General features: G+C 54.0%; 1 protein-coding gene across 1 annotated transcript; it reads left to right on the top strand.

Moving 5' to 3' along the window:
- Positions 1-20,408, top strand: IGFBP5 (insulin like growth factor binding protein 5). The gene is made up of 4 exons (XM_026491988.4): positions 1-1,120; positions 14,082-14,311; positions 14,518-14,637; positions 15,747-20,408. Exons 1-4 carry the CDS (start codon positions 787-789, stop codon positions 15,876-15,878), a joined length of 816 nt encoding a protein of 271 aa, XP_026347773.1. The 5' UTR covers positions 1-786; the 3' UTR covers positions 15,879-20,408.
- The last annotated feature ends 4,732 nt before the right edge of the window (positions 20,409-25,140 follow it).

The raw sequence follows: 25,140 nt of genomic DNA, 5'->3' as shown, positions 1-25,140 counted from the left end.
CGGAGCCCGTAGTCTCTTTGGAAACTTCTGCCGGGGAAAAGAGCTAGGAAAGAGGGGCAAATCGGTGTGGGTTTTTTCTCTTTTTTTGCTCCTTTTAATTACCCCCTCTTCCGTTTGCACCCTCTTCGAGCTTCACGCAGAACCTGCGAATTTCGAAGAGGTGGTGGCAGAGTGGGAGCAAAGAGGTGTTAGGGTTTGGGATTTGGGGCTTTTTTTTTTTTTTTTAATTTCTTGATTTCAACATTTTCCCCCACTCTCGCGGCCACAACTGCCGCCTCTTACCTGTTCCTGGGCAGCCGCGCGCTGCAGGCAGCTGAAGGTTAGAAAGGAACAGGGTGCATTTTAGATTTTAAACAAAAATTTTTGAAGACAGACCCATTTTTCTCCCCCCACCCCCACCCCCTTCTCCTCCACAGCCTCCGAGCTCATTATTCCGGTGGTTGCTTTGGGGTGAACAATTTTTTGGCTTTTTCCTCCCTGTAATTCTGAGCAGGTCTGCCCGGGGGGGGGTTGTTCCTCAGGCTTCCACTCCCTCCGCGTGCACCTGGCGCTGCTCTTTTCCCCCCAACCTGTTGCAAGTCCCTTAATCCTTGCAGTTGGGACTTGCTTGCACGCACCTCAGCCCTCCATCTCTCCCTACGTTTTGCAATTGTCTGGGGGAGGGCACCTGCTCTACCTGCCAGAAAAAAAATTTTTTTAATTTCTCCGGGCGCCCTCTTGGCCCCTTTCTCCCTACACTCTCGCTCTCGTGCCCCGCCCCAAGGTAAAGGGGAAGACTCGGAGAAGATGGTGCTCACCGCGGTCCTCCTGCTGCTGGCCGCCTGTGCGGGGCCGGCCCAGGGCCTGGGCTCCTTCGTGCACTGCGAGCCCTGCGACGAGAAAGCCCTCTCCATGTGCCCCCCCAGCCCCCTGGGCTGCGAGCTGGTCAAAGAGCCGGGCTGCGGTTGCTGCATGACTTGCGCCCTGGCCGAGGGGCAGTCATGCGGCGTCTACACTGAGCGCTGCGCCCAGGGGCTGCGCTGCCTCCCCCGACAGGACGAGGAGAAGCCGCTGCACGCCCTGCTGCACGGCCGCGGGGTTTGCCTCAACGAAAAGAGCTACCGCGAGCAAGCCAAAATCGGTGAGCGCGCTCTGTGTGCCAGTCAGTTACACGGCGCACGGCCGGGGGACACGGGACGGTCTAGCCCTGTGCGCCTGGCCCAGCAAGTGGCTTGGAGCCGGGGTGTAGCCCGGGAGGAGGGCGGGGAGGGTCCTTGCACCTCGGAATTGGAGGCTGGCGGATCCAGCTACCCCGGGCTGCTTTCTTAGCCGAGCCTCTCGCGGCTTTCGCTCCTTCTCCTCGCCCCTACACCCACCCTTCCTCACCCTCCCCATCCCCCTCCGTCTGAACACGGACTCTGAGCTGTTCTTCGGTCTCCAGATCCAAACCCCAGGTACTCAATTTCCAGTCTGAGAAGGTGCATGTTACATTATCAACTCCCTCCTCCACCCCCCCACCACCCACCCAATACGGTTTTTTCTGAACTTGAAAAAAAAATCTCTTTGTTAAAATACTGCTTTAACTGGGGACCTGGAGGGAGAGGCGTTACCGGTTTTCTGCGGCAATTCCACCTTTGTCCCTCCCAGCCCCTGCCCCGACCCCCCTACGAGCCTGTCCTGGCGTTTTTTCCCCGCTACCCCTACACGCACTCGCGAGCGCACACACACGCACCAACGCTTGAAAGGTAACGCCTTTAGGCTGGGGGCTTAGATGCCCCTCCCACGTGCACACCCATCGCTCTTGACTCGGTGTGATTGTTTGTGGCACATGGTAAAACATACTAAAATGCAAAATACCTTTTTTCTTTCCGGGAAGGGAAAAACTACTTTAGCACGCTCGGCGGCGGCGGGCAGGTGGGGGCGGTGGGGGCGGGGAGGAATGGGAAAGCAGGGTTTCTGTTCCCAGGTTGAGTGTTCGTCCCTGAATCTAATTCCTTTTTCTCCGCCCCAGTTCGGATTTTACCTAGGAAGAAAGGTGGATACGGGGGCAAGAAGGGATGTAGAACTCAGACATCACAACTTCCCCGCCAGTGCTAATCTCCCCACCAGCACCACCACCACCACCTCAGTCTTTCAAACAGGATCACAAGTGGGTGTGGTGTAAATGAAAGAGGGGCCCTGGAAACACAGAATGCAAAATCAACTGGGCGGAGACGGAAAAGGAGTGCTCCAGGAGCCTCCCCTCCGCCTCCAAGTAGCCCCGCCCCCTGGTGGCCCCGCCCCCAAACCCTCTGCGTCTTGAGTCTAAGGTTTAAAAGGTTGACAGAGCTCGTTGTTCAACCAGAACAGTTCTGCCCCCCCTTTAGAATGTGTTTCCTTTTGGACTTACCTGGTCTTACTTTTTTTTTTTTTAAGTCTAATGAGCTGTACACAAAAATCTGGATTCTGAAACGTCAACCTGGTTATTAATTCTCTCCGAAAAGCGTTAAGACTTAGCTAAATCATGTTTTGTGGGGTTTTTTTTTTTTTTTTTTTCTGTGTGGTTTCTTGCTGGGGCAATGCCCTTCTTCCTCCCATCCTGTCCATTAGGGCACCCCAGTGTGAGTTTTCGAACTACAAACTACACACTATCACCTAAGATAAGAGTGCGTCAGTGCTTGAGAAGCGGCAGGAGAACTTTCCTGGGTTTGATCTGGATCCCAGCAAACCTTACAGGGTTTGCCTGTCGCCCGCGGCCGCCCCCCACTTTGCGAGAGGCAGTGGTCTTCCGGATCGCAGCCTGCAAAAAAGGAACAGAGTGCAACGCGCAGGCCCCAGAGGCCCTAGAGGCCGGTTTGTGGAGTTACTTTTATTAAGAGCCACTTTTCAAAGGCGGTCCTGGCCGCCCTCATCTTCGGGGATGTGGATTTGGAAAAGCTTAGCACAGGCGGAGGGATGGGGGGCGGTGGGGAGGAAGGCGGGGGGAGGAGTGGAGAAAAGGTATGAATCGGTTTCCTGGTTTGGAAGTGAGCGCTCTGGGTAATAATCCGGTCACATCGAAAGTATGCAAGGTATCACTCAGCCGCATTCTGGCCCCGCTTTTATTTGCCCAACCGTGTGGTTGGTGTGATGTGGTTGGTGTGGAGGGTGTGCGCGCACGGTGCGCGCGCAATTGCTTGGAAGAGTAAATTGGCTCATCATCCAACTTTTCAGTTCAACGTAATACACACACACACACACACACACACACACACACACACACACACACACACACCGGCTTTTGTCCCAAGCAAGATGCCCTTTAGACTTCCCTGCAGCCCATTCCTCAACCCCCACCTTCAAGGTGCCTCCTGGCGAACACGTAGCTGCCTCCCCGCCACACCCCTCGCTTCTTTGGCGACTCCACCCGGCCTTTGGCAGGTGCCTGACCGACCACGGTTGCAGGATGGCTGCGGGGGCTGACCCCTTCCTCCCGGAAGATAGTACAGTAGTGGGCGCTCCTGGCCCACTCGAAAACCGTTGAGTGGGTCCCCAAAAAGTTGGAGATGGCGCAGAGACGGTTCATAAAGACAGGGACATGAACAGAGAGAGGGAGGAGCGTGTCTGCTCCCTTGACCAAAAATCCTGCTCCCCAACGCCCGTCCACCATGTCCCCCTACCAAAGCCAGCGGTGAGAAGTTGCATTTGCCTCTCCCTCCTGCGGTTGCCATACAGATACAGATACAGATACAGGTAGAGATGATACATGCATGTATATATACGCACACATAAGTCAAAAGATATATGCGTATATAAAGAAAGATATAGACACGTATCTTTTTTTAACCAAAAGAAAAAGTGCACTTCCAGAATCCGAAACGGGGAGCGAGGTGGCAGGCAGCCAAAGCTGCTGGGAGGCAGAGCGGAGGGCGGGCGGGCGGAGACTGGTGTTTTGCTGGGCGCGTTGCTGAGCAACCGGAGAGCGAGTCCGCCCGCGCACTGGGTGCTGGGAGCGCGCCGGGCCCCGCATTTTATTTTGGCCCGTTCCGGGGCAAAGATAGATACAGAAACAGAGGGCAGTGTGTGTGAGGCTGGAGGGAAGCGGGCGACAGGAGTTATTTATTGAACCAAGCTCAATAAATACGGGTGAGCTGGGTCCAGTAAAGGAAGCCCTGGGCTCTGCCTGGGCATTGTTTGGAGAAGGACCTGGTGGCTTTCTGGGCAGGAGGGCGAAGTACATACTTGCCTGGTTCTGGGAGATCTCTCCTGAGCCGGTGAGACATTAAGCTCGGAATACAGGGAGAAATGGGCTTCTGAGTTTCAGTTCTGTCATTGAGACATAAGAGAGAGAGGACAGAAAGTATGCTCTGGGAACGAAAAAATATTACCTAAATAAAAATGAATTCGGCCTTTGCTTCTTTGAGGGGTTGGCATCCATCACCCTAGTGTCCACTCCAAGCCTGGTCCAAATGCCATGTTGAAGTCAAGTGCCAGAGTTAGGTTTATTGGCCAAATTTGTGTCTGGGTTGAACAAGATCATGGAAAACCAAAGGAGCCAGATTCCTTTCCCACCCGCACCCCCTCCCTTTGAAATAAGTCTTTGAGAGCCTGGCTGTGCCCTGAGCCAACCAAAGTGGGAGCCAGGAAGACGAGAGACGGTGCTTTTAACTTGACTTTTCTTGCCTCCTGCCCCTCTTTCTGCTGTGTCAGCTCAGACTGGAAGGGAAAGGACAGTTGGCCACAGTGAGAGCTCATTTTCTTTCCATATTTCTCTTCTTCTCCCTCCCCCTCCCCCCCTTCTCCATCCCCTAGTTCCCCGGAATTCCCTGAGGGCTTGAGCTTTAAGTCAGTGCAGCTGCCAGTGAGTGCTGGGGCTTGGGTTGGATTTGAGCAGGCAGGTGGGTTTGCAGCTGCAGAGGGAGGACCGGGCTGACCTAGGAGGCAGAGGTCACCGTGAGGGTTACAGCAAAGGGCATGGGAGCAGGAGTCCCAACAGAAGCCTTGGGTGGGGGTGGGGGTGGGGGGAGTGGCTAGCAGGAAAAGAAGGTGATTTTTGTCTGGTTTTTACTTTGTACCTGAGCAATGCCTTTGAAACTTTGGGTTCTTTAATGCATAGAACATAGAACTTCGGAGAAGGGATTCACACACCCCAAGCCCACTGCACGCGGAAACTGGGAGAACTCCATAAACAGACCAGACACCAGTGAGGGACCAAAAGGGAGCAGAAGTGAAGAGGGTGGGAGAATGGATGTGGTGAGAGACGAGGAGGGGTTTTCCTTGAGTTTTTGTTTTGCATTTTTACTGTAGTTGGTCCAAAATTTGCAATCCCCAGAGAGCACCCTTAAATGACAATCTGGATATGCATTCCGAAACAATAATATTTATTACATATTTGCAAAAATAAATAAGCAAACAAACAAGGAAGCTAGTTCTAAGCTTCTACTCCCCACTGCCCATGTCCAGAGGATCTCCCACTTTTTTTCCAGTTCCATTTCTTTCCATGATTTCTGTTATGATGCCTTTTTTAAAATATAAATACAGAGGAGCGACTGTGAACCTGTATGAGAGACAAAGTGGCTTTTCCTGCCTGGCCACTTGGCTCAGCTCAGTCCTACTGTCTCCCCAGAAATGGTCTAGGTATTGACCGAAGAGTGTTAATGCTGGAAAGAACCCACAGATCACAGCACTCAGAGCAATGGTTTTACAGATGAGAACACTGAGGCAGAGAGCGCAGAGTCACTTGTCCGGCATCAGGTGAAGGATTAACAGCAGAGTCAGGGCTAGAACTCAGTCCTACGGTCCTATTGATTCTGTACCCATGCCGCTGTCCGGGGCTTTCTTCACTAGTCACTAGGGCTCTCGCCGGCGCCTGGCCTAACTTGCCACAAGGACTTCAGCAAATACGGCCCAATGCTGTCTTCCCTTAGTGGGGGTTGTGAAGATGAACTGGGGGCTCAGAACTTGGGAGGGCTGTCTTTTAAGGGAAGAAGTGACATCGCCCCAAAGTGGAGAATGCAACACCCTTTTTATTTTCAATCACACTCTCTTGCATCCCTTTTCTACACAGTCTTGGAAGCAAGACTGGCTTAGGCCAGTGGTTTAGTAAGGGATGGGGGCAAGGAGGGTGGAAAGGGATGGTGCTGAGCCCAGGCTTCGGGTCCATGTACTAAACCTTCTTTCCTGAACTGTAGGGAGCTCTGCTGATGTGGGAAGGCAGGCAGGCCCTCACTGGCCCACAGATTGGAAGGAGAACATGGCCCGGAAGCAGCCAGCTTCCCATGGCAACCAGCCTCCACCAGCACAGGCCTTTCATGGAGTCAGGCAAGAAGGATGAGGAGACCCGAGCTCTGGTGGGGCAGGGTAGGAGAGGGAGAGAAAACCACAGGCTCCAAGAGTCGACAATGAAGAGAGCAAGAAAGTCACCAGGTTTGGAACCATAGACAGGTATGTCAGCCATCTTGCCAAAGGAGAAGGGAGACAGCCTCCTGATGACAGCTGGGGGCCTCAGATGGACCTGAGGAGTTGCAAGGAGCCATATGCTAATATATCCTGCAGCTGGGGCTGCTCCTGGCTTGGGGGATTCTTAAGGAGGAGGCAGATAAGTTAAGGCCCTCTACCCAGTAGATTAGACCTGCCAGGTTGCACCCTGGGGGAGTTTTAATATAAATAGGTTAGTTACCTCATTTTTCATCCCTCAACTTTAACCATCAGACATGGGCCTTCCCTTGCCAAAACCCAGACTGAATTTGCACTCAGAACCTGGTGTCCTTTGACCTTTGCTCATTCACACAGATGATTAAGTGGGCTCTAGTTCTCCTGAACCATTCCCGTTGTACCGTCCAGCTGAATTGCGTACCCTGTGCCATCTCTTTATCACCCACTGGAGACAACGTTCGTCCCAGACCCTTTAGAACAGCACTGGCCAGTTGAAATCCAATACAAGCCACACATGTAATTTCAAATTTTCTAGTCGCCACATTTTTTAAAAAGGCAAAAAGAAACAAGTGAAATTCATTTTAACCATATTATTTGAATTCAATATATCCAAGACATTATCTTTTCTACATACACTCCAGCAGTTTTAATGAGATGTTTAACGTTCTTTCTTCCATAGGAAGCCTTTGAAATCTGAGGTATAGTTTGCATTTACAGCACATCTCAATTTGGACACTACATTTTCATTAAAAAATATTTGTTCTGTATATTTAGGCTTCATATAATTTACAGTTCAAAAACTAGATTCATATACCCGAATTGTTACAAACACACCCAGAAAGTTTCCGATAACCACATTGAGTATTAGTTTTTAAATTTAAATTAATTTCAGTGAGATAATTTTTTTTAGAGTGGGGGACACAGGGAGAAGGAAAGAGAGAATCTTAAGCAGGATCCACACCCAGCATGAGCCCGACACGGGGCTTGGTCCCAGGACCCCGAGATCATGACCTGAGCCAAAATCAAGAGTTGGACACTTAACGAACTGAGCCACCCAGGCGCCCCTAAATGAAATAAATTTTTAAATTCAGCCCCACTAGCCACGTTTCAAGCTTTAATGGCCACATGTGGCTAGTAGCAACCCAACTGGAAAGTGTAGACACCACCAGCAAGCCCCCCAAATCTGAGATGGGAAGTAATGTCTCTGTTCTCTCCTCCTGCCCCCAAGAGTCCAAAACAAAGAGTCTTAGTCTGGATTGCCAGACACCACAGGACTCTTGTTTGACCCCCCAGCAACTCTCTTTTCTTAGGGGGACTAGGGAGAGTTCTGGCTGCCTGTTCCCTTTCACCCCCTTCTGGTCATCTAGGACCGTTCTCAGGGAGGGTGGCTGCCTAATTCTAATATTCTGAATGGACTGTGATGAGTCATGAGTGGAAGTGTAGCCAGGTCAGAGAAATGGCCAAGTGCTTCTCCCTCTCCCCCTTCTCCTTTCAGAGGCTGCTTTCCACCTAGCCCCTCCATTCCCTTCTGGTTTGGGGTGTATATGAGGATCAGTTAGAGACCAAGCATGTTCTGTCCTTCCCAATTCTAGAGACACCCAGCCAGAGACATTCATCTTGGGAGTTGTACGTAAGTGTGTATGTCTCATGTGTAAATGTATCACCAGCTGTCCCTCAGAGATCAAGAAATGTATACTGGAGTCGCAGCCCTCAATCCTACTTTGGCTCTAGGGGAGATAAATGAAGGGGATCCTTCCTTTACCCCTGTTCCCAGGACAGTGGGAGATGTGTGAGCGAGACCCCAGCCTTTTGTTCTGGGGGAGTGTCACCAACTTGACAGCAGCCATATCTATGGCATCAAGGGCAGTTGGTCACCTTTTGTCTCTCCGTCTTTTGGAAGGAAACCTAGTGTCTTAATGCAGCAGGAAGGAATGCCATCCGATGGGGGATACTTCCAGAGGGAGTTCTCTAGGTGGAGACTGCTTCCTCTCACCTGGGGTTGGCAATCAGACCTTCTGATAGTCTGACTCTTATTCTGACTGTTTGCCCTCCATGGTGTCTCTATTTCTCTGCTTAGGATAGAGATGTAATGTACCACCTTGGCCAACCTGGCTGTTGGTTTAGAGCACCTAAACACATTAGTTTTCTTGGCCTGAAATGGCATGGGGGCCGTAAAGGAGGTCAGCAGGGTAAGCCTGTTGTCATCATCGTCCGGTCACTGAGGCTCCGAACCTGCCCCCCGCCTCTGCCGTTCGCCCCCAAGTCAGACTTCCCCTCCAGTGTCTTCTCGCAACTGTGCCTTAGGATGACGGTGGTTTGTTTTGCTCTTGAAAAGACAGCGCTCCTTTCCTTCCCGGCCCATAATTCTTGTCAAAAAGAGCCCAGAACATGCACGTCTGTTACCACAGAGAAAAAGAAAACAGTGTCTTCCAAGAGAGACTGGGGCAAGGCAGACACTGGCCAGGGATGGAATGGCTAGGACGAGGCGCACTGCAGTCCCCACGGAAGGCTCAGCAGGCCCTCCCTACCACCCTGTGCCCGCTGTCTTTATGCAGAGGCATGCACACACAGTGTCATTGATTCATCTGGCATCCACCTCTGGGACATGGTCAGACTTCAGGAGACTGAAACAGGCCTCACGGTTTTTTCAACAGTGAGCAGCCGCTCCATCATTTCCCCATAAGCTGCATGTCCGAGCAAAAAGCAGGAGGATGCAGGTTGTTGGGGAAACAGGGCAAAGTGGGGAGGGGCTGCAAAGCATCCAGCCGCAGCCCTGCGCGGCGCGGACCAGAGCCCTCAGACCAGCTGTCCAGCAGGACTTTCTGCCGTGATGAAAATGCTCTCTATCTGCGCTGTCCAACGCGGCAGCCGCTCACCACTGTGCTATGGGGCCTTGAAAAGTGGATAGAGCAACTGAGAAGCTGCATTTGTAATTTGATTTCATATTTATTCATTTAAGTGGCCACATGTGGCTAGTGAGTACTGTAATGGATAGCACGGCCTTAGATCAAAGAAGCCCAGTAAACCCAGGGGAGCCCTACTGGTTCCTGTCCCCCTGAGACTCGTATCTCTGCTTCCCGGCTCCCTCTGCAGCAGCTACAGGCTTACAGGCAGGGGCACGAGCGAGGTGCCTCTCAAGGCATCTATGGAACTGCGACCTGCCCAAGTTTATGTTACAAACAGGCTTCTAGACCCACTTCTCTTTATCTCTCGAGGAAATCGGTGCCTTTCTCCATGTAAAGATTATATACTGAATACCATACAATGGAGAGAAAAAGATAATGACAAAGCTCCTCCCTTAAGACTTAAAACTGTTTAAATTCCACTGAATTTAAACCCAGCTCCCCTTTTCATTCCTTGTAGAGAGATTCTGGGCAAACCCATCTTGTCTCCTGGCTAGAAAAAGAGACTTTCCTCTCCCCAGGTCCAGGTGGCCTGCCAAAGGCCTACATTCTTCTTGAGCTGTGAATTCCGAGTACGCCTCGGTTTCTTCAATTTCCCTAAGCAACGTCGCAACATCTGGGCCACCCCATGTTCTCTGAAGTTTGAGGATGAGGTTAAGATAGAGTGGGAAACTACCACCAGCCCGGGACCAGGGTGTTAATGGTACCAGGGCATGACTAAGAGCCCCAGGACAGAGGGTTAGATGGCAGGGGGCAGCAGGTCCCCGACACCTCCATCACTGGTCTGGGGAACAGGGTGGGATCAGAAGGCTTCTTGAGAGGATGTGCCTGGGTCTGCTGGTGCACATTGGAGCCCCTGCAAGAGAGCAGCGACAGCCAGAGGGTGGGCGTGGACAGCATGGTGGCGTGGACAACAGGGTGGGAGGCGTGCATTGTAGGCTCTGCTGGGAGTGGTGCTGCCCACCTTAGGATGCCTCCGGGTCCACAGCAGCTGGGCCTACAGCCAGACGCCCTCTGTGTTTGCGGGGACAGGAAAGTGCGTGATCCTCAAGCAGGTGTTCATGTTGCCCGAGGAAGGACCGTGTACCTGTGTGAGCTTCCGTGGAGGCTGGCGCGGCAGTGTGACCCGGGAGCGCCTTGTGAGAGAAGGAGGAACTGAGTTGGCCACCCCAATGTGGCAGGGGCCACCAGAGAGCTGGTTGGAAGGCAGACCAGACTCAGAACCCACCTTAAAGGCAATCATCGGGACACTATGGTAGCCCTCGCTTCCTTGGTCTTTGGATGAGATCGCGGAATTCATGGGTCCTGCCTCCACCGCCCCTTGGAGGGAACAATACTGAGCGTTCCGCGTTGTCCATCTACTGCAGACTCCTTTCAAAATGACACCTAGAGATGGGAAGGGAGGCCTGGACAGGTCTCTCTTCTACCCCAGATCACTTTTCAGCTGCAGATTAGAGAAGCAGCAGGGGCCTATGCACAGGTCTGCCTTGTCCCCCCATGAGCCTCCAGCTCTCACACCTGCTTTCACCCTCCCTGTATATGGGTTTTTTCCAGTCCTCACCCATCCATCCCCATTACTCCTGAAATGCATGCTGCAGACACCGAGAAGGAGAGGATTTGGGTAGCTGTCAGAGAAGCTGGGGAGGGCAGCACCTAAGTCCCCGATCTTAAAATTGCCTACTGTCCCTAGAAATAAGCACTGGGGACATGTTGCGTGGCCATCGGTCTACTCCGCCATCTACCGGCCATGGGAGGTATTGACCTGTTTGTGGACCCGCTTCCAGAACCTCCTGCACTTTGAAGTTCCTTTGCTGTTCACGTGCAGGGCAACTTCACCAGGAAGTCCTCCCTTTCATCCCACCTATATTCCCTCTGCAACCTTGGCCCATTTCCTCTCGATGAAAGAGTACAGGAGCCGCCTGTCTACACGGGCCTGGTTGTCTTATCCAAAACGCAAACCCTGCCCAAACTGAAAGCGGATTTATGACTTGTCCAGGAAGCGGCCAAGCAGGGCTAGCTGGCTCTGGCATACCAGCTCTGGTCTTCTCTCCAGCCTTTTCATCTTTGTAGCTCTGCACTGGCTTTTGCTACCTTTCCACTGTCTCTGGAGCCTGCAGGTGACCACAGGACCCTGGTGAGTGTCTTGGATACTCCACAGTCCTGCTGCCTACGTAACAGGTCCCATGGGGCCAAGTGGCAGCAAAAAACAGGAGGTACATCAAAACTTCAAGCCCTTCAGAAGCAGCCAAAAGCCTATGAACTGGGGGAGGGTATGCGGGAACCCCACCTCGGTGAGGCTGGGGAAGGAGAGAGGGTTTGCAGAAGTGCTTTGAGTTCCTTATGGAACGTGCTGGAATCTACATCTTTTTCCAGTATGAACATGTACTTAGCCCCAAAGCCATACTTGAACACTTGCAGAGAAAAGACTGAGGTCAAAGAAAATTTGCTCCCAAGTTTACTGAACCACTGTTAACAGCCCCATCCTCCTCCCAGGAAGAGTGAGTCAAGGTTAAGGGCAGCCCACCGCATTCCTTAGAAAAGGTCCTAAAAGATGGAGGGTCTTGAGAAGAGCTGTCGGTATGTGGAGTGCTGTGAGCCAGCCTGCCTCCCTCCGTGTCCACCGAGGCCAGAGCCTGGAGCCCCATGAGAGGTGATGCCACATCTGATGGTGGAGGGGATGACATCTCTGGCTAGAGGAGGAAGGGTGGCACTCCCCATGCCAGATGTCCTTAAGAACTAGAAAGAGCACCTGAGATACATTCATGTCCTTGTTCCTGCTTGGACACAGGGACATGGGCCCGACGGTCTGTTGGAAGGATTTCAGGAGCAGGTGCAGCGGAAGAGGCAGTGCCTGGAGACCAGCCGCGCAGGTGCCCCCAAGGACAGTTTGCTGGCCCTGCAGCCCTGGCTGGAGCAGCCTCTAGAGGAGGCTCGCTGGTCCCACAACCAAGAAAAGTGGCTTTACCCCAAACGTCACGCCTTAGGCTAAGCCTAGAAGGCTCTCCTCCACCTATCAGGCACATCACCGTGCAGATCAGCGATCACAGCAGGTTTCAAAGAGTCAGAGCCCTGAGTCAAGGCAAGGTGGGAAGAGGGAGGGAAAGGCCGAAAGTGGGGGATGGGGACCTGGCACTGAATTTTGCTCAGAGAAAGCCTGCCCGTTGCTTTGCCATTTGCTCTCTCCCTGTCATTTCCCTCTCCGGTGACTACTTCCCTTCCTCTCTGTGGATAAATATCCAAGTCAGCTAACCCACCCAAAACACCGCGGACCTGCAGAGGCTTCTTCAGGGTGGGGAACTCCCCTGCCAGGGCCTTAAAGACCGGATACCCATTCGATTAAGTTTGACAAATCCGAAGCCAAGAGACAAACAGGTGCTCGGGTGCTTCCTGCCACCTGCCGTCCTGACCGGGTTAGCCAGGTCCCCAAACGCCTCTCTTAACCCACACCTGGAACTTCCCTTGGAGAGAGGGTTCCTGCCCCTGGGGACAATCTTCTCACCAAGATTCCCCTTCCCTGTGCCTCCCCTCATCCCCACTCCTTGGGTCCCTCTCCTTCCATTCCCTGTCCCAGGGTCTTGTCATCGTGGCTCCTGGAGAGCCCAGTGACTGTGGAATGGGTGGAGAACAGGATTTTCCTTCAGCTCATTTGAGTTACTTGGGGTCAATCCAGAGCCCTATTCTTCTCTTTCTAAAACTTGAAAAGAGGCAATGAAGACAGGCTGCCCCGCCCCTGCCCACCCCACCGTGCACCTGGTCTCACTGTGGGCATCCTGGTCACGTCCTGCCCACCTGGGAGGAGCGGTGGAGCCCTCCCCACTCTGGGTCTGCCAAGGCCGGCGGGGTCCAGGAGCTGAGAGGAGAGAGGGGGGCCCGGGAGATAAGAATGTACTGGAAGTCTGTGGATGGAGAAAAGGCCAGGCTGTGGAATTATCAGATCAACAAATAAATGAACAAAGTCCTACTTCTTTAAAGGTCATAAGTCAGCTAAGTATAGACTGTCACCAAGTCTCCTATATATAACTGCTCCAGCCCCAGCCAGCTGTCGGCCTCTCTTGGCCTACAGCTGAGTTATGTTCCAGCCTCCCAGGGCCCAGAGCACAGAGCCAGCCCTGAGCCAGAGCAGGGCTTTGGGGTTCCAAGTCCACCCACCCACCCACACGGTGCCCCTCCAGGCCCCACGTGTCTGGCTTTCTCAGGTCCCCTCCTCTCCATGATACTCCCCGCCACCCTGCTAGTCTAGATCCCCAGGACCCTCCTGCCCCTGGTTTCCAGAGGCAGAATCTATGTCCGCTCCAGCAGTCCTGGAAGCACGAAGACCCCACTTGGGGATAGACTTGGCCTCTCCTGTCCATGCTGGGCTGTTGCCTATCTTCATCAGCCTGCATCTCCAGCTCGTGCTCTTCTTGGCAGCCCCACCCTAGCCGCTGCTCCAGCTACCTAGCCAGCCCCATGGCAAGCAAGCCCCTCACCAGCGCCTGAGCGCCCCCAGAGGCCACTTCCCTCCCACTCTCCCCTTCCTGCCCCCAGAACGTCCTCTCCCTCCTCTCACACTGGCCCTCATTTATCAGCCTGAACTTTTCAACCCCGTGCCACTCTGCAAAGTCTTCCTAGACTTGTTCCATTGGACTCCAGTCATGCCAGCAACTTCCCAGCACCTGTACGAGTACTGACTCCTACGTCCTCCTCCTTCTTTCCGTGCCTTCCCCAGGCTGGGAAGCTCCAAGGAGGACAGCGACCCTCCGAGCCTGGGACCCCGCTTTTGTGGCTCGGCCCCAGAGGCTGACCCTCTGTCTCCTTCTCCTGCAGAGAGAGACTCCCGTGAGCACGAGGAGCCAACCACCTCCGAGATGACAGAGGAGACGTACCCGCCCAAGATCTTCCGGCCCAAGCACACCCGCATCTCCGAGCTGAAGGCCGAGGCCGTGAAGAAGGACCGCAGAAAGAAGCTGACCCAGTCCAAGTTTGTGGGGGGCGCTGAGAACACTGCCCATCCCCGGGTCATCTCTGCCCCTGAGGTCAGACAGGAGTCTGAGCAGGTGAGTCTCACGGACTTGCAGGCTTTGCACACTTATACCAAGTGCATGACAGGTACAAAGGGGGAGAGATCTTTGGGAGCGACTAGTTGGAACGAAATTCTCCGTCGACCCTCTGGCCCCCAGCGCCCTGGGCCACACATTCTGCACGTGGAGGTGCTTTCCCCTCGGGTCCTGCCACGTGTCTCACCCCTGCCGTCCTCACACAGGGCCCCTGCCGCAGACACATGGAGGCTTCCCTTCAGGAGCTCAAAGCCAGCCCACGCATGGTGCCTCGTGCCGTGTACCTTCCCAACTGTGACCGCAAAGGGTTCTACAAGAGAAAGCAGGTAGGCCCACCCCGCGCCCAAGTTCACAGGGCTCCTGAGAGTGGCACTTGCCAGAAAACCTTCACCTGTAAATGCTTCCGGTTTCTGTCATCAACAGTAGTGTTTCCTGAAGCTCCGGTGTCCACACCAGTGCCCCAATCAGGATTTTCCCCGTCCCCTCCTGTACTATAATCCGCTTCCGTTTTAACGGCCCACCGTACTTCGGGGATTCATCTAAATTTGCATCACCGTGTCCTATCACGTGTTGCATATACTATTTGCTGATAAACACACACATGCATATACACACAGAGAGAATGACTTCCAAACAAATTTTTAGCAGATACCATCCGAAATCATTTCTCTCCCATTCGCAGCCAGGCCGCCCTTCGGGCAACACACTGTTGGTTAAACTAGTAATACTTAGCCTATTCAAGTGGTACCCGTTACCGTAGGCCAGTGGTTCTGCCAGTTCCGGGGCATCAGAATCACCTGGAAGACTTGTTAAAACGCTGATTGCCGAGGCCCACCCCAGAGTCTCAGGGATGTCCTCCGAGAACTTTGCATTTCTAACAAGTTCCCTCCCAGGTGGCCCTGATGCTCCATCAGGGTACCCCTCGTCTAAGTTAGGGGTCAAGAGCCAGATGGCCTTGAGTCAGTTGTTGGCTCTCCTTACGAGCTGCGTCCTCCTTACCTAGTTATTTACTGTCTCTGCCTCCAGTCTCTCATGCAAAATGATAATTGTACCTATTGTCCTTATGCAATTGTGAGGGATTATGGAATAGTGTCTGTAAAGCACTTAGAACAGCACCTGCTCTGTAGGAAGTACTAAGCCGCGGCTGGTACCTGATAAGGCTGTAGAAATGATGCAGCAGCAGGAGATCACGTAGCTGTATGGAGAATACCAAGTTGGAGGACCGTGAATGGGTGACGTAAAAGAGAGGTTGTAAGAGTGAGCCGTGGGCAGACTGTCTAAATGAGCGTTTCCCACCGGGGCCATCCCCCATGCAGGGGGCATACCAGAACCCCATGGTTGGGGCAGGGTAGACAAGGAGCAGGGCCAGAACAAGGCAGGAGCAGAGCTCCTGGGGAACTGCCATCCTCACGGCCTGTCGCTCTCCCCACCCCAGTGCAAGCCTTCCCGTGGCCGCAAACGTGGCATCTGCTGGTGCGTGGACAAGTACGGCATGAAGCTGCCAGGCATGGAGTATGTCGATGGGGACTTTCAATGCCACACCTTCGACAGCAGCAACGTTGAGTGACGCGTCCCCTCCCCGTCCTTCCCTTGCCCCTTCCCATCCCCAGCCCCGACTCCAGCCAGCACCTCCCTCCACCCCAGGACGCCACTCATTTCATCTCATTTAAGGGAAAAAACATACATATATCTATCTATTTGAGGAAACTGAGGACCTCGGAATCTCTAGCAAGGTCTCAACTTTCAAACCGGCAACAGCGGAGATGCAAACAGCTAAGGAGACCCCCCCCCCTTGAAAATGGTTTTCTTTTTGAGGCAAGTTGAATGGACAGGGAGGGGAAGGGAGGAGGAACACGGAGAGAGAGAAGGGAAGAAAGTGCACGTGTAGAGGAGAGGGGGAGACAAACCGAGTTTTGAAGAAGGAAAAGAATGTGGGCAGGAAGGAAAGACCCCCCCGGGACCATGGCTGGACCCACCTGTCGTGTCCAGCCCTGGCCTGAGTTGGGAGACGTTTGGGCACTGGAAGGTATGGCCCAAGGCGTGGCATTCGATGACACCCTTGGGGTTTCCCGTCTGGATCGGTCGTAGGGGGAGAAAGGAAAGGACAGAAGGGGTCAGTGCCTCTCCTGGACCTGACTCCACCTCCAGCCAGCAAGCTGCAGGGCTTGACCCCGCCCCTCCTCCCCTCTCACCGGCCAAGGGTTCTCCCTCCCCAAAACTTGCGAAAACTAAAATGCATTCCATTCCTCTCAGAACAGAGCAAATGAGTCACCGAGTGCTATTAGATAGATAGGTTTTCCAAAGCAGATACACAGAAATGACATATGTGTGTGTACTAAAGTCCCCGCACGGACTTTAGACGGCAGTACACGCCCCCCGAGCGGAGAGACTTGCTCTTCCAAGGTGACGAGATCACGCGGACATGGGTGGTTTCAGCCCCCCCGTGGCCCTCCGTTAGCTACTAGCTGGGCCTCTCTGGGGGAGGATAGGCTGAAATCATCGCGGCCTCATACGGACTTCTCCACGAGGCTCCATATAATCTTCTATAAGGCATATACATCTATGGTCTTTCTTTTTTGCTTTCTTTCTTCCTTTCTTTCGAAGGTTTGCATTAACTTTTCAGAGTAGTTCCCCTGGGGGCAATGAGGCGCTTCCTCATTCTGGGAAAACCAAGAAAACCCGTATTCTTCTAACACACCCCGTAACTGCCTTCCGCCAGCCTCCCAGGAGTGGCAGACGCAAGCCCCCAGCGGCCGCGGTGTTGGACTCTTGCAGGTGCGTCCGCAGGAACCCCCCAGCCAGGTAGATGAGGGCTCTCCGTGGGGCGCCCCCCACGGCCCCAGCACCTCTCATGTTAGCCTTTAGACCCTCGAGAAGTCACTGGCTCGGGGCCCTGCACCAAAGGAGCACAACAGGTCCAAGTGTGACCCACAGGTCCTGCCTAGCCTTTTCCTTTCAACCCGGCAGAACCCGCATTTTGAAAGTCTGTCTCGGCCTTCAGGCTGGCAGAGCAGGGGAGAGACTGAAAGGAGAGAAGGCAGCGAGCGAGCGGGATAGAGGTGAACAGGTTTCAATACAGGGAAATGGTAAAAAGCGATTGCGCAGGCCGGAGGAGAGGGAGTGGAGGGGACGGGGCTGGAGGGACACGGAAGGGACTGCCCCATTGTAGCTTTGGAGAAAAGCAACAGAAAGGGGGACAAAGCCAAGAGCAACTTCCTGGCTCCCCACCCTCTATGCCCTTTGGGATTCAGGGGGACAGAAAGAGGAGAATAGGGGTGCCATTTCTCAGAAATGAGCTGACTCCAGGCCTGGCAGCCAGGGAAGGTGGGTAATGTAAGGTGGGTTCTAGAACCTTGCCGCTGGCCAGGGGCAAGGATCAGCAAAGTCTGGCTGTGCCTTTGGAGGGACAAGACCATGCGAGCAGGTGACCGTCTTCACCGTGCGGTGAGACGGAGGCTAGAGCCTCTCAAGCTCTTCGGTCCCCTGGGGCCAGTGCAGGCTTTCTCCCTGGGGTGGAGGATAGAAGAAAGGCCCAGGACAAACGGATCCCTCGAGGGTGCTGTCATTTGGCAGCCAGATTCTGAAGCAAGAAACTTCCCATCCCCGCTGACTTCCTCAACAAATCGGCAGCCGCAGGGCTGTCCTCAGAGGCCGGAGATAGCCTGCCAGGGAAGGGGGTTTGGACACTGGCAAAGAAGACCCCTCCTCGCTGTGCACACAGCTCTCTCCGCTCTTTCCTGATGGCGTGACACCATGGAGACCACTCCAACACCGAACTTGGGGCCATGAGGAGGGACCATGGAGAAGCAAATAGATTTCAGCTGGTGGGAAGCTTGCAGCTACGGAACTTGGGGGGGTCTCCTGCCCCCCGACAGGACAGTTGGCTGGGTCAGGAGAGATGGCCGATTGTCATAGGACAAAGGGCCCGATGGGGATGGCAACTGTGAGGACTTACTCGACCTGCTGCAGCCGTGTGCCCCATCTCTCCGCACGACTGTCCCCAAACCCCCGACTCACATTTCTGTGTCTTAGGCCAGTATTGTAAACCTTTCCCACTTCACTCTTCTGTTTGCCCATTCTCTCTGTGGAACCTGAGCACTCATCTAACTGGGCTCTGCCAAATGGATACTGGGGTGCCATTCCCCCTAAGAAAAGACTGAGCCAGGAATTGCATACCCCACCCCACACCCCTCCCAAGACCTGGACCTGTTCCTGAGAGGGGCTCTCTTTTTTTCCCCTGCTGTTTACTGGACTCTGGGTGGGTGTCTGCCCCTCCCTTCGGCTCTTTGCGATCAGCCCAGAGGTGGGGAAGAGCATGGCCTGGTTTAACTCCACCAGTGTCTTCGGGTTTCCAGAGTTCACGCTGACTTCCCCCAACCTGGGTCCAGTACTTGAGTGACTCTGCTCACCTGGCCACTCCCTAGAGGATGCTGGACCTTCATGACGGATGAGCCTAACCTCCCAAAAGGGAGGCCTGGCCCGGGGAGGGAGCCATGGAGGAAGGTGGAGCATCCCCGGGGCAGGGCAGGGGGGAAGGCTGGTGGGAAGCACTGCCAGCTGGGATCCTGAGCAAGGATCTTCTTGACTCCAGGCCTTAGGCTCTGGAGTTTTCTGTGGCCTCAAGACTACATGTTGCCCCCCACCCACCCAACACTAGGCCTCTTCCCATCCCCCTTTGACTCATGCCTCACTCTAGCAGGGAGACGATTCCTTGTCATTCCCACTGCTGCCAGGTGATCGAGGGAGGCCTCGCCAGGACTGACCCTCCTTCCCCCAGAGCTTCTCTACCCACCGGGGCAAAGCAGAGCATCTGGGACGGAAGAGACTCTAAAGTTTCTCGGACAGCCAGGCCTGGTCAGACAGGCCCGGAGACATTCAAACCTCCCCCCCCCCGCCCCCGGGGGGAGGACGGGAGGCCCAGGAGGCCCCGTGTGGTCTACCTCCTGTCTCCTCACCCATTTTCCCATCACCGTCTCAGTGGTCTCCACGGTAATCCTGCAGGGTCAGCCTCCCCTGGGGAGGTGGGCCTGACCGGGACTCTCCCACCACCTAGCTTGCTGGCAGCCATGCGGCTACCAGGCCCCTCTCTGGGGGGCCGGGGCTGCCCCCCTCCATCTGTTCAGCCCCACCCCCGCCCCCAGAGGGCTGCAGTGCAGGTGGGAACTTCAGAGGGTCATGGGCCAAGGAGAAGCAAGCTTTGGGCTCAAAGAGGACGTTTTTTGGAGAAAGGAGGCTGAGTTTTGAGAAGTGGTGGCAAAGGGGATGGGGACTTGCCAGCCAGGCACCTGGGCGTTGTACTGTCTTTATTTTTAAAACCACTAAAGTGCAAGACTGACTTTTGCACTTTTCTCCACTTTTTTTTTCTCCTAGGTTTTTGTTTCTTTTTATAAACATACTTTCTTGGTTTTCTAATGGAATATATCCTTTAGGCTTTTTCACAGACTCTGGCTCCTCTCTAACTCCTCTCTCTGGATGGGGAAGGGGAAGGTGGGGAGCGTCAGTCAGCCGCCTGCACTTCCCCCCCCAGCTTCTCTGGTCCCCCCACCACCACCAGCCTGAGTCCTGAATCTCCCACCACCACTGCCACCACCACACAGTAGCCCACACGGATAGACAGTTGTCAGACAAGATTCCTTCAGATTCCGAGTTGCCTACCGGTTTTTTTTTTTTCTTTTTTGAAGACAGCAATAACCACAGCACATATTACCGTAGCTCTCCGCAGTCTTACGTACATACGTATCATAGCTCTATTCTCTCTCCCTTTGTTTTGTTTGTGACTTTTTTTTTAAATAAATGCTCATAATCTTTACTGGTGAAAAGGATGAAAAAATAAATCGACAAATAAAACCAGTTTGTGGGGAAAAAAAAAAGCGGAAAAAAAAATCACCTGAATACAGAGGGGCTCGCCTCTTGTCTAGCATTTTGTACCTGAGGAAATAAAAAAAAAAAACAAAAAAAAGCCAGAGGATCTCACGTTTTATTAAAAAAAGTGAAGATTGCTGTATACTATTTATTCAACTTATAATTTATGTTACTCCTTGATCTTTGTCTTTTGTCATGACAAAGCATTTATTTAATAAAGTTATGCATTCAGTTAGCCTGCGTCAGCGTCCTCCGAGGGCCCAGGGAAGGCAGGTGAAGGGTGAGAGGCACACGGGGGTCCACTCAGGCCACGCTCCCGTGGGCAAGGAGAACGGACCAGGCAGAGGCAAAGCCGAGGGGAGCCCCAGACCCAGCCTCCCATCCAACCCTAGGTGCCCCCTTCTCCATCCGCTCAAAATACTCGAATGAGTTAATATACACACGTGCTTAGAGCGGTAAGTGGTCAGTGCTCGCTGGGCGACTGCTTTCACTATCATCATCATCCCTGAATCCCAGCCCCTGCTCTCAAGTAAGGTGGCCTTATTCAACCCTTCAGCCCATGATGGGTCTCTTTTCCTTGGAAAGGAATTTCAGGAGGGCATTTCTAGAATGTTCCTCAGTTGCTTATTCTAGTGCCTCATAAGCTCTTAACTCCTGGGAACCTCTGGCCCGTGTGAATCCTACCTCCTGCTCCTACCCAGCCCCCAGCTGTCTGTCTCTGCCCAGTGAGGAAGGAAACTATAAAACAGCTAGTGACTCTGTCTTTAACCTTCCAGCCATCGTCCTACTTTCTGCCTTTCCTTCCTCCTGGGCGCCTTCTTCCCAATATCCACGTGCCCCCTTCATGGTGGAGTGCACGGCAGCACACTGCCGTTCATGCAGCCCTCTGACAGCACCCTACAGGGCCTCCCGGTCCTCGGGCACGTAGACAGAGTTGATGGCAGCCCCACTCTGCCCAGCCCAAACCCCAGTACCCCACCCCATCCAAGGCACGTGGCTGGTGGAGTAATCGGGAGCTTCCCAGCCTGGCAAGGGATTGGCCTGTTACTGGGCATGTATCCTCCTGAAGGGTCACTGAAACTCTCTTCCCTGAGACCCTTCAGCTGTGCATTCAGCCAGCGCCCAGCGGCAAAGGCAAAGATGGTGCGGACCCCTTGGCCTTGCCTCTGCCTCGCTGCACTAGGAGGTACAGAGAAGGATCCGGAGTCTTCCCATTTCCCTTTGCACGGGGGGTCATGGAGGGGGCTCAGGAGGAGTAACATTTGGGAAGGCTATGTCGGTCCAGCCCCCTGGCATCACCTGCCCCAGGACTGTCTCCTGGCCCCTCCATTGGCAGCTGCTCGCCCTACCGTCACCCACATGCTACTGGGGGGAGGGGTGTAGGTGGGGGTGACCCAGGTGTCTTCTCCCCACGGCTCCTCCCTAAGGGCCCACCTCAGCCAGGCCCACTGTACCATGCTCCTCTGGCTTGGGCCTTCTCTCTGCCCCGACAGCCCTCATCTGCAAACTCCCTGCTCACACATGAGGTTGTCTAGGATTCCAGCTCCTGGCTGCTCCGCCCCTTGCCCCACCCTACCCCACACAACTTAGGGGTCATCAGAGCAACCCACCCAGCACCCCAGTGATCAGACACTCACGGGGTCTTTGTGACCCAGTAGGACTGGGCTGGCACCTACAGCCTGCTCAGTGCCACGCCCCCGCCCCGCCCCCGGTATGCCAAGCTGGTCCAAGGCCAAATTCCAGAGACGCTGCTCATTACGCTCTTGACTTCACCAGTCTCGCCTCCATCCACCCAAAGCTCAGAAGCCACACAAGGAGCCTCAGCGCTCCACATGGGGAGTCCGAACACGGCACTCTCCCGCTCTGGTCGTAGTCCATATTACGGCGAGAAACCCGATGGGGGCCGCAACGTCAGCATTGTACCGATGGGAGATTGTCCCCATTCTATTTTCCAACCCACCAAGCCTCTCTGGCTTTGCCTCCTTCCCTAAGGAGATGAGACCCATGGCCCCACTGTTACCTCCCCCTGTCTGGGTCTCTCCTACCCTGCAGCCCCTCAACCCTGGAGAAGCCTCAACAGCCAACGTTGGCACGCCCGCGCATCCCTGCCGAGCCCTGATGGAGAAAGTCCCACCGCCGCGTGGGCTGACATCATCACAGAATCCTCAAGCTCCAAAGCCTGCCTGGGGAACCTGCTAGAGTGGTCTCACTCCCACATCCCCTCGTGTCTACAACACCCTTTCATGCTTCTCCCCATACTGCCTTCTCCCCATCAGAGAAAAGCAAGACCTGCCTGTGAGAATGTCCTTCCTTCCCATCCAAACCCTGTGGAGTTAGCCAGAAAACCACGACCCTGTTGCCCTCTGCTGAACCCATCTTCCTGTTTCCAAAGGACAGCCCTTCCCACCCGCTGCTCCTGCCCTTCTCCAACAACTCCCCTCTCCTGCTGTGTGGGTAGAGAAGGAGTGAAGGGGGCACATAGGAACAGCATCTTTTGGCTAGAACCAATGAATCTTGTTCATGAACCTGAATGTCAGCATGAGGGGGACGGGAAAGTCAAGTGTGTCTTTACCCAGTGTCCCCCGGGCAACTCCAACTCAGCGTACCCAAAACGGAACTCATCCTGTATTCCCACGTACCTTGCCTATCTTATCTTACACCTTACAAATCACAAGTTCAAAAACAAGAGCAACATTTGAGCTCTTCCCTCCTAAACTCTCCCCTCCTTCTCCCCACATCCCTCCTCCCCTTCTAGTTGCAATCCCAGACAATGGTACCGCATCCTCCCAGCTGCTAGCCAGACCCCTAGTGTCATTGCTGACCCCTCCTTTACCTCCTACGTCCAGCAAGGCCCCAGGTCCCAGGAATCAGCTACCTCGTCGAAAACTCTCCAATCTGACCTTGCTCCCCACTTCCCCTGCCTAGTCCAAATCACACTCCCTTCTCACCTGGATCACTGCCATTCCTTCCTGCCAGGACCTCCCGCCCACTGCCAGGTCCTCCTTGCCAGATATCACAGTAGGGGGTTCACTTTCTAGAACACAGATCCAGTCTTGCCCATCCTCTGCTTAAATGCTTTCTTTTCAGTCCAAAGCCGAACTCCCTCAGCAAGACCCCCTTCCTGGTGAGCCCTCCTCTGGCTTCCTCTCCAGTTGCTCTTCTACCTACACCCTCCCTCTGTCACAGGGAGACGCAAGCCCACGTGTGGCTCATGCTCTCTCTGCCTGAACCCCACCTCCCCCCAACACACACCCAAATCTTCCTCTGCATTCCTGCTTCCTCCCTACAATTGTCTTTACGCCCCCTGTGGCACAATATCTATGCAGATATTCCTCCCGAGGGCCCCTGGGCACACCTCTGTGCCCTGGTCAGGGAGGACTTCCGTCCACCACAGTGTCAGCCCTTCAGGATGGGGACCACACTCTATTTGATCTTCACACCCTAAAACCCGAACATGGACCCTAGGATTCAGCACTAACTGAATGGAGGCCGCACTTACTATATCACAGAAGTGATTTTATATTCTCCCAGCAATTATTTGAAATAGAAATTATCCCAATACTTAAAGACGAAGTAAACAGGGCTCAGAGGCCAGGAATGTGTCCAAAGTCGCGGAAGTCATAAGTAGCAGAGTCCAAGTTCTGTTCAAAGACTGCCCCACCTCCACGCGCATGCTCTCGCCTAGCCCTGGAGCCAGTACTCAGGACACTTCTAGCACCCATGGTCCCTGCAAGTGGTGGCCCCCCACGGGCAGAGGGCTTAAGAACACGTCGGGCTTCCCAAGCACGCAGCCCATGTGGTCACACAGGGCCTGTGCTTGGCTTAATGCTCTGCTGTCCCTGTCTTGAAATTGTTAATAATTTCTGAACAAGGGGCTCTGAAGGTGCCCTGAATTCTACAAATTGGGTCACCGAGAAATTGGGTGATTCTACGCATTAGAATTGCCCAGAGGACATGCTTCAATGCAGATTCCCAGATGCCTTCCCAAGCTTCTAGCTCAGGCATTCTGCGACAATGGGGCCCCTGCTTCTGCAAGTTTAACAAGCACCCACCATGGACTCCTGGGACCAGCGCTTGAGCAAAAGGACCCTCCGAGGTCCAGCGTAAACCCAGATGCAGTTTCCCATGCTGCCCCACGGTGGCAGTATAGCCCCAGTGTTTGTCAACAGCCCGGCCCTTGCAGAAGGCCCCCAACTGGCTTGACATCTTCATGACCCTGCCCAGCCATCTTCCCACTTGGATGCAATATTTTCCCTCAGCAAAGGTTTCTAGGGCATAGTATCCATCAGTCGGGAGGGGGGTTCCTGTAGCTAGAGCCACAGCGGAGCTACTGCTCGCCCACTCCTAAACTCCTTTACAGAGGGTTTAGAGGACAGGGAGGCTGTGGGCAAGTGACATGGAAACGGGCAGGGAGATTGTGCCGTGCTCAGAAGCTCTCTGCAAAAACATCACAGCGATGACCCGAGTCAGCAACCTTGGGGCACGGGGGTTGGCTTGGTGCTTACTCCGGCAACGGCCCCAGGTAGTCCCTCCCGTTTTATAAGGTCCTCTAGTTTTCAAAGCACATCCACATCCACGGTCTCCCACTGATATCACCTGTTATTTGAGGCTGACATCATCCCCATTAGACAGATAAGGAAAACTGAGTCTCAGATAAGGCGAGTCATGTAGCTCCAGGGCAATAAAACAGCAAGTGGTGGGGCAGGACTCAAAGCCAGGTATCCTGACTCCGGCATTTCTTCTTGCCCAGCTTTGCGTGAGACTCACCTGGAAACCTTAAACCAAACAAACCAAAAACCTACCTGGGCTCCACTCCAAGCCAATCCGCCCAGGCTCTCCAATGGTGGGGCACTGACATGAGTATTTTAAGTGCTCCCGTCCACTCCAATGTTAGCCAACGTTGAGAACGCTGCCCCGTCCAGGGACAGCAGCCACCAGCTCCTGGCTACAGCTGAGGGGCACGGAGA

Source organism: Ursus arctos, unplaced genomic scaffold, assembly GCF_023065955.2.
Source record: "Ursus arctos isolate Adak ecotype North America unplaced genomic scaffold, UrsArc2.0 scaffold_1, whole genome shotgun sequence".
Lineage (NCBI taxonomy): Eukaryota > Metazoa > Chordata > Mammalia > Carnivora > Ursidae > Ursus > Ursus arctos.
Note: the sequence above shows the minus strand (reverse complement) of the source record. Positions and strands in the feature narration are given on the sequence as shown.

Coding starts and splice junctions, on each gene's coding strand:
- IGFBP5 (XM_026491988.4), top strand. CDS start 787: ATGGTGCTCACCGCGGTCCTCCTGCTGCTGGCCGCCTGTGCGGGGCCG. Junction 14,312..14,517: donor TCAGACAGGAGTCTGAGCAG/GTGAGTCTCACG, acceptor GTCCTCACACAG/GGCCCCTGCCGCAGACACAT. Junction 14,638..15,746: donor GGTTCTACAAGAGAAAGCAG/GTAGGCCCACCC, acceptor TCCCCACCCCAG/TGCAAGCCTTCCCGTGGCCG.